This window comes from Tinamus guttatus, unplaced genomic scaffold (assembly GCF_059628265.1).
Source record: "Tinamus guttatus ecotype Peru unplaced genomic scaffold, ASM5962826v1 Tinamus_guttatus_pri_ptg000019l, whole genome shotgun sequence".
NCBI lineage: Eukaryota > Metazoa > Chordata > Aves > Tinamiformes > Tinamidae > Tinamus > Tinamus guttatus.
Window position 1 is genome coordinate 1,259,344 of NW_028288553.1, and position 16,597 is coordinate 1,275,940.

Below are 16,597 nucleotides of genomic sequence, written 5' to 3' on the forward strand. Positions count from 1 at the left end.
TCTTGTGTACGCTGAGATTTCAGGTGTGGCATGCGGTTAGTGTTTGAAAAATCTAGTACAGACAAGCCTGTAGTTTAATCTAGGTTGAATTTATCAAATTAAAGTCTTGCAAGGAGTCTAGGCTTTAATTAGACCCCTTCATACCATGCCAAGGTATATGAAGTCTTGACCAAAGTGTTCATAGAATATAATATACCTACCACACCCTAATATTACGCCTTTAATTCCCGGTCTGCAGTCTTGGACTCCTCCTGTTATTGTGCTAAGAGCATTTTACCATTTTAATGTCTTTATTTTCGATGGGGGCTGAAAACTGGACTCAGGCCATCAACTTACTTCACTGAGCTCGTGAAATAACTGATGGCCAGCGATGACTATTGGCCATTATCCCCTGTTTATCCAAGAAAGCAGCAATGAAGCCTTCTCTCTTGGATTTCTGGATGCAGGTATGGTAATCTGCCTCTCTGACAGCACAGGATTACTCTCTTTACAGCACAGGTCTTCTAGGAGATGCAAAAACCCATCAAATACTAATGGCCAACAGATACATCGTAGGCAGCTAAGATAATGCTACTAACATGAGGAACTTACTAACAGATCTAAACTTGTCCATGAACTCTTAACTCTCTGCTGAAGACGATTTGTCACAGTTTCACCGAGGTATTCCCGTAATGAACACGCAGCCGTGTTTGCAACCACAGTCTGGATTTGGGGCTGCTGTGGTAGATACATTTGTCTCCTCATAGTTGTTTTTCCTGTCATGTTGTTCCTCTTAATTGTCCTATTGGAAATCATTATGATCAGTACAACTGTACCTGGAATATGAATTCTGGAGAAGTCACAAAATAAAAGTGAGGCGGAAGAACATTCATGAATGGGCCACACTGACTAACCTTTAGGATGCAGGTTAAGGAGAAATATTTCCACAAAAAGTCGTAGTTCTGTGTCAGTAATTGGTAGAAAGCTGCTCTTGGGTATGCCTTTCTCAGCGCAACACTGCTGTGTGCACATCGGAGACCATTTTTCCTTCTCCTTTTGTGCTGTAGGTGCCGGCCATCCGGGCTGCTCCAGCGGTGGTGTCTGGCTCCCCTGGGATTCCTGCCCGCGGGTTCGGTGTGGTCCTACCCTGCTCGTCCCACATCACCAGGGCGCTCTCCCCCAGGCAGGCCCAGAGCTGGCCGGGGACATGCGTGCATCTTCCAGGAGGCCTCCGAGGGTTCACTTGGAGTTTTTACGTGAGGCCTAGACTGGATTCACCCAGGCACTTCAGCTTGGCCTCTACGCCAGGCCGCTCTGGGACGGGGTTGGTGTGTGTGCAGGTGCTCAACGGGGTTTCAGCGCCTCCACAGCACAGCCCTGGTGAGGGCCACCGCTAACTTGCATCCATAGCTCTGCTTTTAATATTGGGCTGGCAGAGGCATTCCCCATCTCCCCTTTGCCAGGGACCCATCTGTGAGGCTGAGGTGGTCAGTGCAGGAGCTGCATGACCAAATATTGCAGGGAATCCAGCTCAGACCAAGGGGCCTTCTTGGAGGCCGCTGGACTTTAATTCCTCTAGGAGTCCTTGCCCTGCATTGACTGCAAACCACTAATTCTTCTAACATGGCCTCAGAAGCCCTGTCTTACCACTTGCCTGCTTCTCAGGAAACGTTAGGTCGTGTAGGTCTCCAATGCCAAGGAGCATAACTGCTCGTCTTCACATCAGCTTGGTTTAGAGACGGTATCATCGCCTTGCTCCAGTGAATAACAGCTTCCAGAATAAGGTATCCTACACTTGCCTCCTGCGGTGGCTGTTCCCAACGGGGTGCAGCGTGGGAGGCTGAGTGTGAGTGACGAGTCACGTTGTTGCTAGTCAAGCACTAGCGTTTGGTGCTGAGGCGAAACCAAGGCAAGTGTGTGGAAAAAGCTGAGGCCACGTCTGTTCGCCATCCACACCTGGCGTGCCTTACGGTTGGGCTTGATGATCTTGAAGGGCTTTTCCAACCATAACGATTCTATGAATCCATGGTCTCGGGCACCAGCCTTCACATGGAGCTTTGACGCAAGCCGCCCTTCCCAGGCAAGCCACCCTCGCTGGAGTCACGGGCGTCTCTCACGGCCTGGGGGGCTGGCCGCAATGTGGGCCACGTGGGATCCTGGTGCCACAGGGCTTGGCGCGCAGTGTGCGGGGTCCCGGTGCTGAGGGGTCTCGGTGCCGCGGGGTCTCGGTGCCGCGGTGTCTCAGTGCCGCAGGGTCCCAGTGCCGCGGGGTCCCACTGCTGCGGTGCTGTGGGGTCCTGGTGCTGCGGTGCGTGGGGTCTCAGTGCCGCGGGGTCCCGGTGCTGCGGTGTGCGGGGTCTTGGCACCGCGGGGTCTCAGTGCTGCAGGGTCCCAGTGCCACGGGGTCCCACTGCTGCGGTGCTGTGGGGTCCTGGTGCTGCGGTGCGTGGGGTCTCAGTGCCGCGGGGTCCCGGTGCCGCGGTGCCCGGGGTCTTGGCGCCGCGGGGTCTCGGTGCCGCGGTGCGCGGGGTCTCGGCACCGTGGGGTCCCGGCGCTGTGGGGTCTCGGCACTGCAGTGCATGGGGTCCCGGCGCCGCGGGGTCCCGGCGCTGCCGTGCGCGGGGTCTCGGTGCTGCGGGGCTCGCGCAGCTGCGCGGCGGCACCTGCGGCGCCGGGGCCGGGCGCGGGGCGGAGCGGGAGGGCGGGCAGCGGCAGGGGGAGGAGCTGCTCGCGGAGCGGCGCGCGGGGCTGCGCGCAGTGCGGAGCGGCCGGGCGGCGGCGCGGAGCGGAGCGGCCCCGGCCCGCACGCGGATTTACAGGCGAGCGGCGCCGCTCGGATTTGGGGGCCGCGGCGGCTCCTCCATGGAATTCACCTGAGCGCGGCGCGAGCCTCGACGGCGCCCGCTTTGTCTCTCAGGAAGAGCATGACTTTTTGAAGCGAAACAAGACGGGGAAAAGCAAAGGAAACATAAAGGAAAAGAGCAAAGGAAGGAAGAGGAGCGGCCGCCGGCAGATGCGCCCCGCCGGAGCCGGGCTGCCCCGCGGAGGGAGGTGCGTGTGGGCGGCCTGGAGCCGCTGCGGGGCTGGACGGGGCCGCCGCCGCCGCACATGGTTTTCTTTGTCCTGCTGCTGCTTTATTAGCTCTCCGCGGCCGCCACGCTCGCACACCCCTTTCTCCTGCTCCCTCCTCCCAGGGAACCATCTTGCCAGGAGCAGCGCGGGGGGCTCTCCCGGCCGGGTTGTCCGCCCGGCCGTGCCGCCGCTCGGGCCGCGGCCGCTGGCGGACCCGGGGCCCCTCGCTGCGAGTCCCGCGGCCCCTCCGCGCGGCGCCGCCAGCAGGTAGCGGGCCGGGCCGCAGGTGCGCGGGGCGCCGGGAGACGCCTCGGCGCGGAGCGGCAGCGCGTTCCTGCTGCCACGAGCGGAGGAGGCGAGAACGCTCTGCGGGCCGTTTCGTTGAGCCCCGGGAGTGCCTCGGCTGGGGCTCGGCGTTGGAAGCGGGCTGCCGAGGAATGGGGCTTGGAGGGGAGAAGACGCAGAGCGCCCAAGAGGGAGCCGGGCTGGCGGCTTCCAAGGGGACATCGGTGCTGGCTGTTCTTCCTCGCCGCAGCCTCGAGGCGGGAGCGCGGCCGCCCTGGAGCGCGCGGGGGGACCTCGTGGTGGGCGCCGGAGACGCGCGTGAGCAGCGGGCGCGCGGCGAGCCCCCCGCGCCGGCGAACCGGCGGGGCCTTCCGCTCCCGGAGGCCGCGGCCGCGCAGTGCGAGAGGAGCGGAGCGGAGCGGCAGCGAACAGAGCTGATGCGGCGTCGCTTGTTGGCGGGGGTGATGGTCTCGCTCTCTCCGTTGTGCGCTGACCGCAGTTGGTGTCTCGTGCTTAAACCCGCATTTGGAAGTAGTCAAATAGGGAGGCAAAGTTTCACCCCTCGGCTCAAACCACAGAGGCGGTTGTTGGTTATCTGTATAGTAAACTACAGGCAGTGTTGGTTTTTGGGGAGTTGCTGCTGCGTTCAACATTAGGGTCAGTAATGCAAAATGGAGTTGCTTTGTGGCCACCTTTGTCTTTGGGAAATTATGCCTATAAGATAGACGTGCACAAATGTGTACTCTTATTTGCATGTTGTTCCGATGGTATCGATGCTCGGCGCGCGAGCGATGCTCCCGTACGGCGCGTTGTGCACCGCGCTCTGCCTACGAAGTGCCCCTTGGAGGCTGCACAAGAGCCCTTCTTGCCGTTCAGTGCAATAGGAAGAAGGTTTGCCTGGAAAAAAAAGCTTTAAAAAATCCTGGTTTACTTCTGGCATTAGAGCAAACTTCTTAAATGTCCCTCCTTTCGCTTCCCGCTGTTGTTTGGAAAAGAGAAGGGAATAGGAAACGTGCAGATTCCCTGTGCTGCTTCATTTTGGAACAGTAAAATGAAGTAATAATTGAGACTATAAGAAGTTTTTTTTTTTTTTTTTTTTAATAAAATGATGGGTTTTATTTTTAGAAGAAATAATGGTTTGGAGATCGCTGACTTGTGAGGGGCTCCGTGTATGGAAAGGCAACAGCAGATGAGATTCACTGGAAAAGGCTGTTATTTTTAATCAGAGAGCAGGCTGATTGGCAAGCGTCTGAAAGCACTGAGCTTCTCTTAATTTGTTAGACTAATACATCGGATGGCTCTTCAAAGCACGTGGCCTTCTTGATCTTCTCGATTTGTACTTTATTCACATATTTTCATTAATTTAGAGAAAGTCATCACTGAATAATAAATCCATTGCTGGGCAGTAAATGCAGTGTTTACAAGGTATTTAATCGAGGAGAAATACACCAGCTCAGCTTTTAGCTAAGCCAGCAGTAATCTAGCAAAATCTGTTTAGAAGTCTGAAAAAGAATAAAGCCATTTTTAATAATTAATCACAGAAATGTTTTGTGTTGGTAACTTGAGGGCAAGGAAATTATTTCAGTGTAGCATTGTAGTACAACGTGCAATCAGAACTGTACCGACTTACCTATCTGCTGGTAATTTCACACCTAAATTTTAATACAGTAGAGATTTAATATACTGTGTTTGTATTTTTCTTTCTTGGTTTTGAATTTAAAAATTCCTAGCTCTTAACAAAGAATCCAGAGAATTCTCCTTTTTTTTTTTTTTTTGTCCTGAATCCAGTGAGAATACAGTTCTGTTATCAGTCAAAAAATACCATTTTGAATACAATTCAAAATGTTTTTGAAATGTTGCATTTTTGGCTCTGTAGTATTTTGTTACTGAGCACACTTCTTTCTGTTGTGTTTTCAAAAAGCAGACCACTTCTCCACAGTGTTGTATCCAAAATAGACTTCAAATTTGAACAGCTAACTGTGTTTTATGATGTGGATATGGTATAAGTTTGTGCCTCAGGTGTGTGTGTATGTATGTACGTGTGCATGCACATCCCTATGTAGATGCCATAAGTTCATTCTTTCCCTCTTTGGAATCAGGACGTTTGCAAAATTAGCATTTGTGGTGTTATCTTCTGCAGTCTGATTTCTTACCACTATAGATTTTGAAAGAAGGAGCAGACCATTTTTGCATGAAACTTAAATAAGGCTTTTAAGTAATAGGTAAAAAGATGAAGTAAAATACTTATATACAAATAGCTCTAGTAGATAAGGTAGTAACACAATTTGAGGAGGAAGAAACTGCCCACAGATCAAGATAACAAGATGAAAAATAAAACGGATTATCTGTTTGGTTGCAGACTGTGGTGTCTAGAATCAGTTATTGTGACTGAGGGAAAGTCTTTGTGGAATATTACTATTAAATACTAATAGTGGCTTTCTTTTTCAAAGAATATAGAAGAGCAGTTCATAAATTGATCATTATATCAACCCTATTTTGAAGATACTAAAAACCACATGGCTACCACAGGAAGGAGTCGTCCAAAATATACATATACATATATATATATATATAAAAGGCAAGAAAAAAAAGAGGGAGAAAGAAGCCCACAGTTCTGCAAATTCCTGAAAATGGATTCTTTGATTCCAAATCATGGCTCTTCTCAATTGCAAAATCAATGCAGAAATATTTTGGATAATTACAGTACCAAAATGCAGTTTGTGTGCAGCTAATATGTTGAATAAAAAAATCATTTTTTCTTTATTAAATAGAATCTTTCCAAATAAATATCTGCACTGCAGGGCGGCCAAGCACAGCCAAATAGCACCACCTTATGGCCGTGCTCTTCTGAGGCTGCGCCTTGTCTTGGCACTCTTGGATTGGTGACATGATCTTTCTCATTTTAAAAATTTTAGGTGCATATTCCTGCGTATATAAATACACAGGTGTATCTTTTGAAACGTAACACTTGTCAGAAATGTAACTTTTTTTTTTTATTGGTCTTCCAGGCATCTGATGCCAGCTCTGAGAAACTGTTCAATGCTGTTACAAATAAAGGTAAGACTGCAATTCACATCGCAAACATGTTTTCCCCCATACATTTCTTTTCATGGCAGTTTCAATGGGAGATGAAATGTAACTTGTCTTGCAGAAATGTCGCAATCAGCTTGTTAGCGCTTTTTATGTTTCTCTTGGTTTCAGACATGTTCTGTATGCTTGGTAATTGCTTTGCTTAAGCAATATAATATAAAGGCTTTAAATAATGCATTGCCTGCCAGGTCAGAATTAATTTAAATAACAATATTAGGAATAGTTTATTTTACAAATGGCTTTAATTTAAGCTCATTTAAATAACTGTAAGAGTTTTCAAAATGTTTTAACTTGATTGTTACTCATCAGCTACATGATAGACATGGAATTATGAATAGCCAATTTGCACTGCTGACAGTAATAACCAGCCAACGTTTAGTATTCACAGGATAATAGTCATAAACCATGGCTTACTGTGCTGTATGCTTTTCGTAAAGTTAATAAATGATATAGAGGGCTACATTTAAATATTCAGTGTTCCATTAATTTTTTTCCAAACAGCAATATAAAGAGAGAGTGGCTAATGATATAACAGTACATTAAGGGAAAACTTATCCTAAATCAGCGCCAGAGCTTCTGTGCAGAGCGTGTTGTGAAGCAGTGTTCTTAGGAAGACTGCAGGCTTTGGGGATTTTATTATTATTATTATTATTATTTCTTTTTTTTTTTTTCCTCCTGTGAGAACGGTTGAGGAACAGCTCCAGGTGTGGGTTGTGCCAACGGGCACAGTCCAAAGCCTTTCAAGTGCATCGTCTCTTCTGCCTTTTGCACCCCGCTGTGTGTGGCCGTGCTCGATACCTGCTTAGGGACAGGGCTGCTCCCTGCTTGAGACCCGTGCGATTTCAGCCTGCTGCTTTTTTGGGGAGGGGAGTATGGGCTATGAAGTATGCGTTTGATTTGAGTTTGGGATTTTGATATTGTCCATTGACCAGGTGTGGATTTGTGTAGTTGTTTGCCCTTGGAGCTTCTCGTGCGGTTTGGGCTTGGGGTTCTCTGTTCCAGTGGGTCATCATAGTGGGGTTTTTTTGTTTCAATTTTTATTTTATTTCATTGTGCCTTTTAATTCAGGAAGCCCTTTAATCCGGCACAGCTCTGACCCCATTAGGCTTGGGATTCCCCAGCCCAGCGAAATTTGGAGGAGGGAAGAAAACAAAAAACAAAAAAAAAAAGGAGGGGAAAGACTTGTGTGTTTGGAATGACCCAGGGCCCCCAAACTACATGTGACCACAGCTTTATTTTGCTAATTTGCTGTAAAAAGCTTTGGCATTTGAGGCGGCCTTTCCTGGGGCTGGGCCAGGGGAGAACAGGAGCCCAGGCGGTGAATGGACATTCCTGCGGCCGCAGTAACTAGGGTGAAGGGCTCTCTGCGGCCCAAGAATGAGACGTGATTGATGAAGAGCCCGGCTCTGCTCCGCTTCCTTTCGTTTTCTTTCGGGAATCCAGTGCATTCCCACATTCTTATTTTTGTTTACTTACCGAGGAGTTTGCTTCGCGGCATCTATTTGGTTGTGAATAACCGTGCTTGACAGGGAGCCTTTTCTTCCCAGCTACTTTTCTTTGGTGATTTAGTTCCCTTGAAAGGATTAGGGTTTCTTTGTGTAGCCTAAAATCAACATAGGCTTTAGGGAGCTTTGCTTGGGAAACCATACACAAATAAGCTTTTTAGTTGATGGTAGATTATTCCTTTGCCCCTTATTTCCATCAAAATGGCGTCTTTCTTTTCTGCTCCTGAGTTTCCCCTTAAAGCCATATGCTAATTCCTGTTGGGAACATGAATGACAAGGGGAAGAATCAATGCAAATCCAGGTGCGGCAGAACTAGGCTGACTGGTACTTGTGTTCCTTTTTTTTTTCTTTCTTTCTTTTTTTTTTTCTCCTTCCTCCACTGGAAGAAAGAGATTAAGGGGGGAGAGGTTGAGATTTTTTTTTATATTAAATTAAAATAATTAAAAAATAATTAAAAATTATTTTTAAAAAGGGCGGGGGAGGGGGAGAGTTTTGTTAAAGGGATTAGCATTCAGACTGCTAAACACAGGGAAACAAGCTCGGAAAGCTCCCTGCTCTGCAGATAATGTGGGTAATTGCTCGCAGACAGGTGCGGGATTGCGGAGGGCAGCGGGTCCCCGCCCTGTGTGTGGGGTGGCTGGCGGCTGTCAAGGCACTGTCAGTTTGATGTATTTCAAGTTCAAGTTCTTGTGGTGCAATTCAGCCTGTTTGCTTTAAAGCCAGTTCTTTCTCCCGCCCCGTGTTGCCCGTTGTTTCTTTTGCCAAAAGCAATAAAAATCACTCTCAAGAAAGGTCAGATCTGCACTGGATAAGTCAGGGTGAGACTCCGCAGAGCTGCTGGCTGATAGACCAACAGGAGAGGTACAGAGAGGGGACAAGCGGCCAGAGCATCTGACAGCCCTCAAAGCTACCTAGGTTTCACATGTGCTTTTTGACTTGTCCCCCTTATTTTATAAATCATAGCTAGTTGAGGTAGCAGGTACAGGAGTATCTACTACTACAGGAGTAATGTCTTCATAAAGCACATGGACATCCTGAAGCATTTGGGGGTCTTGTGGCAGCATTTTATCTGCTTTCTATGGTTCCATTGTTTTATTAGAGTGGGACTTTGTGGCCGAAGATGAGATCAAGCTCATGCTGTGCTTTGATTAGTGTCACGTGGAATAGTCATCTTCAGAAACATTAATAATAAGAAAGTGTAGGAGAAAAAGGGAAGAAAGGGTCCATGAATTCTCAGGGATTTGGTCACTCAGCTCCCATGTAGGAGTTAATTTCCTTTAGAGTCCAGTAGGAGGATGCACAGCTGGATGCAGATAAGTCCTGCCCCATGGGTTCTGGGGGACTGTGTGGCGCATGTGATAGCAGAACAGGATAGGGCAGTGGGAGTTGTTGAGGAGGATGGGGCTTGGTCATGGGGGCAGGAGTCATAGCTACCATTAGGATGAGTTGTCCCTGACTGTGAATGAGAACCCCCAGGCCTGTCAGTTGGCTGTGAGGTCTTTCCACTGTGATGCTCACATTTAGGATGCCTGCAGACTGAGAGCGCTTCACAGCATTTGGAGAAGGAGTTGGACTGTTAAATTAAATGAGAAGGGCAGTAATAGAAGATGAGAAGTCTTACCTTCCTATTAGGAATTAGGATATATTATTTCTGCAAGATCTGGTGAGCCTGTGGAGAGGTCCGGAGTTGAGATGGGACTTCCTGTACATGGGAGCAACCAGGGCGCTTGCCCTCCCTCTTGCCCCCTCAAGTGCCCATGGTCATTAATAGTGCCCCCCTCAAGTGCCCATGCCAGGGATATCGTACTACCTTTCCAGAGGATATCAGTCTACTTAAGAAAATCAGTAGTGGGATGTGTCCATGTTTCCCATGCTGCCAAGCCCTGTGTCCGCCTTTCAGATGGACTTTCTTACAGCATTGCTCTGACTGGCCTAAGGGTGCCACCCAAGCTCAGCTCCAGCTCTATCAATCCCTTCCTTCTGTGCAGCGTATCCCACCCGATTTCAGAATTGCTGCTTACAGCCTTCCCGTGGTTTAAAAAAACATGTCAACTCTTCCGTAGTGTCTCAGTGTCAACCTTAATAACATTAATTCTGTCCCAAATACACAGTTTTGTTCACTAATGTTTGTAAACAAAGCTTTGCGGTATAACGAAGTTTTGTTTTAATTGTTAAAAGACACTTCTGAAAGTTGCTCCATGGAGCAGGCAGCTCCTCCTACTACTGTGAATTTAATTTATGCTAACTGCCTCCTACTTGTCCTTGGAAAACAGCCCTTCCTGGAGGGAGAAAAGAGTCCCATAGTGGTGAAGTTTCATTTGTGCTGTATAGTGAAGTTTGCCTTTGATCAGAAGCACAATTGGGCTGTTAGAGCTTTTTATGTTCAAATTGTTTACAGGATGTTCATGTAAACTTTATGAATCCTTCTGCTTTGTGGTACCACCAGCTGTCAGGGAAATATTTATGCTCTCAGCTGGAGACAGATCAAGGCGTCTGGGTTACTAGTCCTCACTCGCGGCTGAAATGCTGGTTGGATCAAGCCCTGACTTTTTTGGTGGTTCTAGAGCAATATTCTTCCCTAGAAAAACAGGGCATACTATTTTCTCTTCCATCATCTTGAGTGAATCATTTCTTGAATCCTTTGCAGCATCTGTTGCTGTGGATGTGTAGGGAGCTCGGCCAGGCGGATGCCTCTTTCCTGAGCCAATTCACAGGAGAAAATTGGCTGCAGAGAAGTGCCCTCTCTGTGAGCCATCCACATAGCATCTCACATTGGATTGATGTAAATCCACTAGAGCATGGATAGCATGAGCGCAGCCTTCACACAGCACGTGTGACCAGGAGCCCGCTGCTTCTGCCCCTTTCCACCGAGGTGTCCATAGGCACCTTTGGGTATGTTTTTAGCTTTGCTTTGGGCTTCTTTGAGTCTGCTGTCTGGATAGTTGGGTCTTCCCCACTACCCCCTTTCTCCTAGGGGGAATGCTACTTCCTAGACTGCCCTCAGGGTTATGGAGCAATCCTGCTGCACAGGAAAGACACCAGGCAGACAAAGAACGTCAGGGACTGTTGAATCATAAGAGCAGCTCCGCAAACTTCTTTTTTGTGGCTGTTAAGATGGTCTGACCTCCCTGAAAGGAATGCCTTTCCAGTGGAGAGTTTGCTGCTGGCTTTGCGTCACTTGATTGCCCTGCATTTTGTGGGTTTCGTGTGATATTCCCCCACCCCCCCCAGTATTTTCCATGCTCACTGTCTCATTAGCTGAGCGTTTGGAAGAGTGTGCTGCTTTGAAGACCCAGGTTTCTTGTACCTCTGAGATAGATTAGAAGAAATGTTGCATCGCTTCCTTGTAACTTCCAAGTCAGGCAGACAAGAAAAAAAAAAAAAAAATCAATGCATGTCTTGAGATGGTCCTTTGTCAAGTGCACAAAACAGCCAGATGGTTTTATTTTTGTGCCATGAAGGCTTTATCTGAGCAAAGCGCTCGTTGCCTCGTGTCCCATTACACCTGTGTCTCTCACATCCAAGCAGTCCTGTCCAGAGCAAGCTTCCTGTGTCCCCTGTGCTGGAAAGTCTAGCGCTGAGAGCTGGTGCTGCGGGACAAAACAGCCAACCTGCAGCTGCGGGAGAAGGTCACTGAGTAACGCAATGTACCCTGAGCACCCGTAGCGACAGGGGGAAGGCAAAGGCAGACTTTTCCAAACCTTTCAGGTTCTTAAATCTGAAATGTTACAGCCTTAAAATAAAGGAGGCTTTTGAGGCATTACTGGCTGTTCTTTAAGTTAGTCATTACAAGCAAAGGAGAACCATAAAATACCCAGAACAGTACAAATACTTGTAGGCATTGGCTTTTCTTAATCAAAACAGCTCAAGGAGACAAGTGAAGTTGTTGTTCTTGGAAGCCTTGCCCACTTGCATCAGTTACTCTCTTTTTTTTTTTTTTTTTTTTTTTCTTTTCCCTCAGTTGGCGATTGTGTTCCTTTATGCCTTCATTTAAGGTGGCTGCTGCTGTTTAGCAAAGTCAGACTATCTTGGTGTCAGTAAGCAAAATGGTAATATTTAATGATGCATAACTTTATCTGTTCTGGAGAAAGTATTTATTTCATAGATTAAGCTATGAATGATTTTCTCAGAAAGGCATGTTGACGTTGGGTTGAAAAATAACAAAATGTGAAAATTGTTTCAAAATTATGTTGAAAAATTCTTGGCCTGTATTGGGCCTGCTGCTAGTCTCTCCCTTGTAATAAAATGTTGTTTTCTCTGAAAATGTATGTTTATTTAACTAGGTCTCTTTTTTGCTTCACAATCTGGATTCCATTCAGTCAGTTACCACTCCAATTAACTAACAATTATTTAACATTAACAGTAATTACAGACGCCAGTTAAGTGCCTACAGATGTCAACTGTTAGCTTTGTACCTAATCACTCAATGAAATGGAGAAAGTTCAACAAACATCAATTAGCCAAGCAATTAGTATGAGGTAGGAAAGAGCATGTTATCGTGTGTGAGCTGATTCAATTTATTTTATTTTGCCAGTAAAACACACACACTCAGACAAGCTGCAATAAGTTGCTGAGATTAGATAAAGCTGCATTGTTTTGCTGTTTATACAAGAATTTTTTCCCCCTCCTGTCCTTTCCCTTATGTAACATTAATGGGCTTTGCCAGGCGCTTGTTATCTTATCAAATGCATTTCACTCCAATTGGAAAAGCGCGGCAATGTCATTTGCAGAGGCAAAGACTGTTGCAGCAGTTTTACACTGGTCGACCTGGGTTTCTACCCCAGCTGCCTTAGCAAAGTTACTTCCCCCTTGATCACAAAGCTTGAGGACCATGCAAACACAGAAGCACTTAAGCAATAAATATATGTGCTTTTAGATAATAGTGAGCAGTATTAATCGGTGCCTTCCTGTGATTGAGTGACATATTTAACGCGGATACATGGTTGGATTGCTTGAGGTAGCAAAGCGCTGGCCTGGTTGGCAGCTGGCAAGGAGGCTTTCCCCGGAGCGCCGCGGCGCCAGGGGCAGGTCGGCCCCTCGGGCTATCACAGCCCAACTCCCCAGGCCTGCGAGGGGGCACAGGGGGGTTAAAGTAGTGCTGAAGATACAGTACTGATGCTTAAGGAAGCAGAAAGCACTTGAGTATTGTGATAGCACAGTCCTCGTGCGGTGTAACCACTTCCAACAGCAGCAGGTAGCTGTATACTGCATGCTCGTATGGTTTTAAGAAAAAAAGTAGGAATTGGTCACAAATTAACTCTTCCTCCAGGAAGAAACATATATTTCTAATCATCCCACAGGGTGTTTTGCATGCCTCTCTGAGACCCCTTGCAGTCCGCAGAGCGCTCTCCTGTGTGCGAAGTGCCCAGGAGGCACTGTGCTGCGTGCCTGGTGCATAACTTGCCCCAGCTGTGGCCTGTTTTTTTTTTTTTTTTTTTTTTTTTTTTTTCTCTGTTCTGATCTGATGTTTTGTTGCTTCTTCTTTGAGTTGTCCTTGAAATAAAGAGGGGGAAAAAAAAAAGTACTCAGAAGTGTCCCATTTCCTTTAGTTAGGTGTCAAAGTCTTGACACTCAGGATGTTAGGAGAAGTTTCAGAGAGGCAACAATACAAAAACATATATATATATATGGTCCTTAAAAGTCTTCATTTTTGCTCCTAAAGAGCAGCGTGGGTGGGCTGCTTTCACCCCGAAACGAGCGCGCCCTTGGACATCCTGCCATGTTGGCGTAGCTGGTGGTGTAGCGCAGTGGCGCGGGCAGCCCCTGCGTTGTCCTCAACAAGGCCTCAGCTCTGCCACGTGCCTGAGCACCATGTCGTGCGCATTGCTCTGGAGCTGCTGGAGTGCTTTGCTGGCCGGGGGCCGTGGGAGTAAATCCTGCGGCACCCTGAGGCCTTGCGGCCTCCTGGGAGCTTCAGTCCAAGGCGCGTGGATGCGTCGCACAGGGCCACGTCCTGAGTGTGTCATCTGAGGGGCTGGGCCGCTTCCCCCTACAGCCACAACTTCTCCATTCACCCTAAAATCTTGTTCTGGAAGCGTGTGGTGTGTGAAGTCGTTCAGCGCGGCCTAAGTTGGTTTTCAAGCAAGGCTTTACTAGGAGTGGCTGGGGAAGTGCTTCAGGCCATGATGGTGTTTCAGAAAAGGGTGTCGCGCAGCAGGCCCTTGGAAAGAGCCCGTGTAAATGTGTGCTTGATGAGAGCAAGCAGAGGAGCAGATAGCTGCTCTAAGTGCCCTTTAGAACGAGTGGCCTTGACTCGTGTAGGCGCTGCCAGTCCGGCATCACGGGGCTGCCTGGCGTGTCCCTGTTCAGTCAAACCAGCTCTCTGAGCTGGCATCACCAGTGCGTTCCTGTGCCCCGTAGCTGCTCCAGTGCTCACAGACATTCCCCCGTAGAAGCGAGGACCTCTCATAAGGGGGCCGTCAGAAGCGAGTTTCCTGACCATGTACCTAGAGTCATTTACAGGCTTTGGAGCATGGTCTTCTGCCTTCTGTAGGTGCTTCCGTGATGGCTCTGTGGGTTTTTGCCAAATGTTGTGGCCTGGAGAGCAGTGCTCAATGGTGCAAGACTGAGCTGGTGGCGATGGAGTCTTGCCGTGCTGGAGAAGCACCCGGAGCCAGGTCCTGGGCACGCTGCATGAGCGTGGAGGAAAGCAGACGTGGAAAGGCAGCGACAGCACCTTGACTGCCGCTCGCGTTTCACTGCCTAATTATAGCTAGATTGGAGGAGTGGGGAGAGGTTCAGCGCTGCTGAGCTCCCGCGTCAATTTGGTATCGTTTGCAACTATTTAAAGTTAGTGAGCACTTCTGAAAATTGTGGCCAAAATAGTTGGAGAGGCTTGTAATAGAAAACATCTGCTGCAGAGGATGTTGCAGCCGTAGAAGAATGGCTTCATAAAAATAGGTCTGACTAGTAAGGAAGCCACAAATTTCTCCTTAGTTCACTGAGGAGGCTGCTAGTCTCATAAGCACTTAAACTTCCTTTATTAAAAGAAACTGGTAGAAATTGAACGCAGATGAGCAAAGTACACAGTTTTTTTTTCTCTACTTGCTGGTTTTTATCATTTGTTGTCCATGCAGTCATCAGACTTCAGTGGATATGATTGCTGTGTCAGTAGAACAGAAAAAAAACATATTGCTTTGGTATTAATCATATCAGGATTAAGTATTGCTGGGCAGAAAAATAGTACCCTTATGCTCTGCCCCGTGATAGTAACTGATTTTGTTTAGATAATGGATCTGTTGGGCACTTTCGGGGTAGCACAAGGAGAATATTGTGACCGAAGGAATTGACCTCTGGAGGCGGCACTCAGGGGAAGAGATCTCTCAAATCTTTCCTCTGACCACATGTAGAGGAGGCATCTAAACAACAGTGAATACTCTTGACGCTCTTCCTAAGGTTCGAAGAGGTCTTGTGTAGTTGTCTCTGAGAAATGGGATGAATTCATGGGTACTTACCTGTCCTCTTCAGCAAGTGAGAGAGAGGAGTAATCTTGACCTTAATTTGATGCCAGAAGTTGAGTCTTGTGTTTCTAACTTCCAGTGGGTGTTAATCCGGAGACGAGAATTATTGCTGTATGAATACAGAACTTCTGCTTTCATTGGGATCTGGGAAAGAATTACTAAGGTAGATGGAAAGCTGGTGGAGTTTTGAAAAGAGGAATGTGGAAGGATAGTGGTGACCAGGTTCACTGAACATGTGCATTAAGTAGGAATGAAAGCATGCTTGATAAAATCTGGGAACCACAACAGCACGTATCTACTCTTTCACCACAACACAAGAAATCTCATGCTTATATGAGATGTGTTCCAAGCAGGTCATTCCGGGTAGAGCTCTTTTTGAAGACAGCGGTTCTTGAGTAACTGGCTCATTATAATCCAGTTCATATTTGAACAGTCATGTCTGATTGCAAAAAGGGCTGAACAACCCTTAGAAAACACAAGCAATTGCTTGTAAGCTGCTAGACTGATTAACTCGCCCTGATAGCAGTCATGTAACTGTGCCGGAGGTGCTTCTGCTTGCGGCACTGTCTACCTAGAACAGGGATTTCATAAGCCACCCATTGCTTCTTGCCATGAGCGGGTAGGCTGCTGTTGACCCGACTGTGTTTGCATTAGGCTCCAAAGTAAATCATCATCTCTTGGTAAAGAAGTCCGTGTTTGAGTATTTAGGAGGCTAAAACAGATCCAAATGGCTGTATGAATTGAATTAGAAAATTCTCCCTTGTTTCTTGGTTGCAAAGATAGTTTTTCCTAAAGCCCTGTTTCATTCTCTGACCAATTTTCCTTTCTAGCTGCTCCTGTGTTTTCCCTGCGGTCTCTCTAGATACCATACATTCAAGTTAGCAATGTAGGAGCTGGCAGTCTTGGAGGGACAAGAAACAGGAGTGCTCCACTCTGCTGAAAGTAATGGCACTGGAGCTGCTTACTGTGAGCGTTGACATCCTTATGGAGTGTTTTCCTATATAAGCACCTGCACGAATATTTTACGAAAATAACTGTCATCTTACAGTGACATCCTTTAAAAGATCGTGTCCAAAGCCTATCAGGTTGACAAGCGCTATACCTGATGGTGCAGATGGGAAGCGATGGAAGTTTTTCTTGTGGATAAAACATGTTTTGATCAATAAGAAAAATCTGCATTGCTTCCTTTGGGGGTTGTACGGTTAT

At 47.5% G+C, this 16,597-nt stretch overlaps 1 protein-coding gene across 2 annotated transcripts in view; it reads left to right on the forward strand.

The window, feature by feature from the left end:
• Window positions 1-16,597, forward strand: part of LOC104577625 (activator of transcription and developmental regulator AUTS2) — a 615,539-nt gene that overhangs the window by 541,354 nt on the left and 57,588 nt on the right. For both annotated transcript variants that reach the window (XM_088524333.1, XM_088524338.1), the window contains exon 6: window positions 6,345-6,393. In XM_088524333.1, coding sequence (XP_088380459.1) covers window positions 6,345-6,393 — 49 coding nt within the window. The remainder of the gene's footprint in view (window positions 1-6,344; window positions 6,394-16,597) is intronic.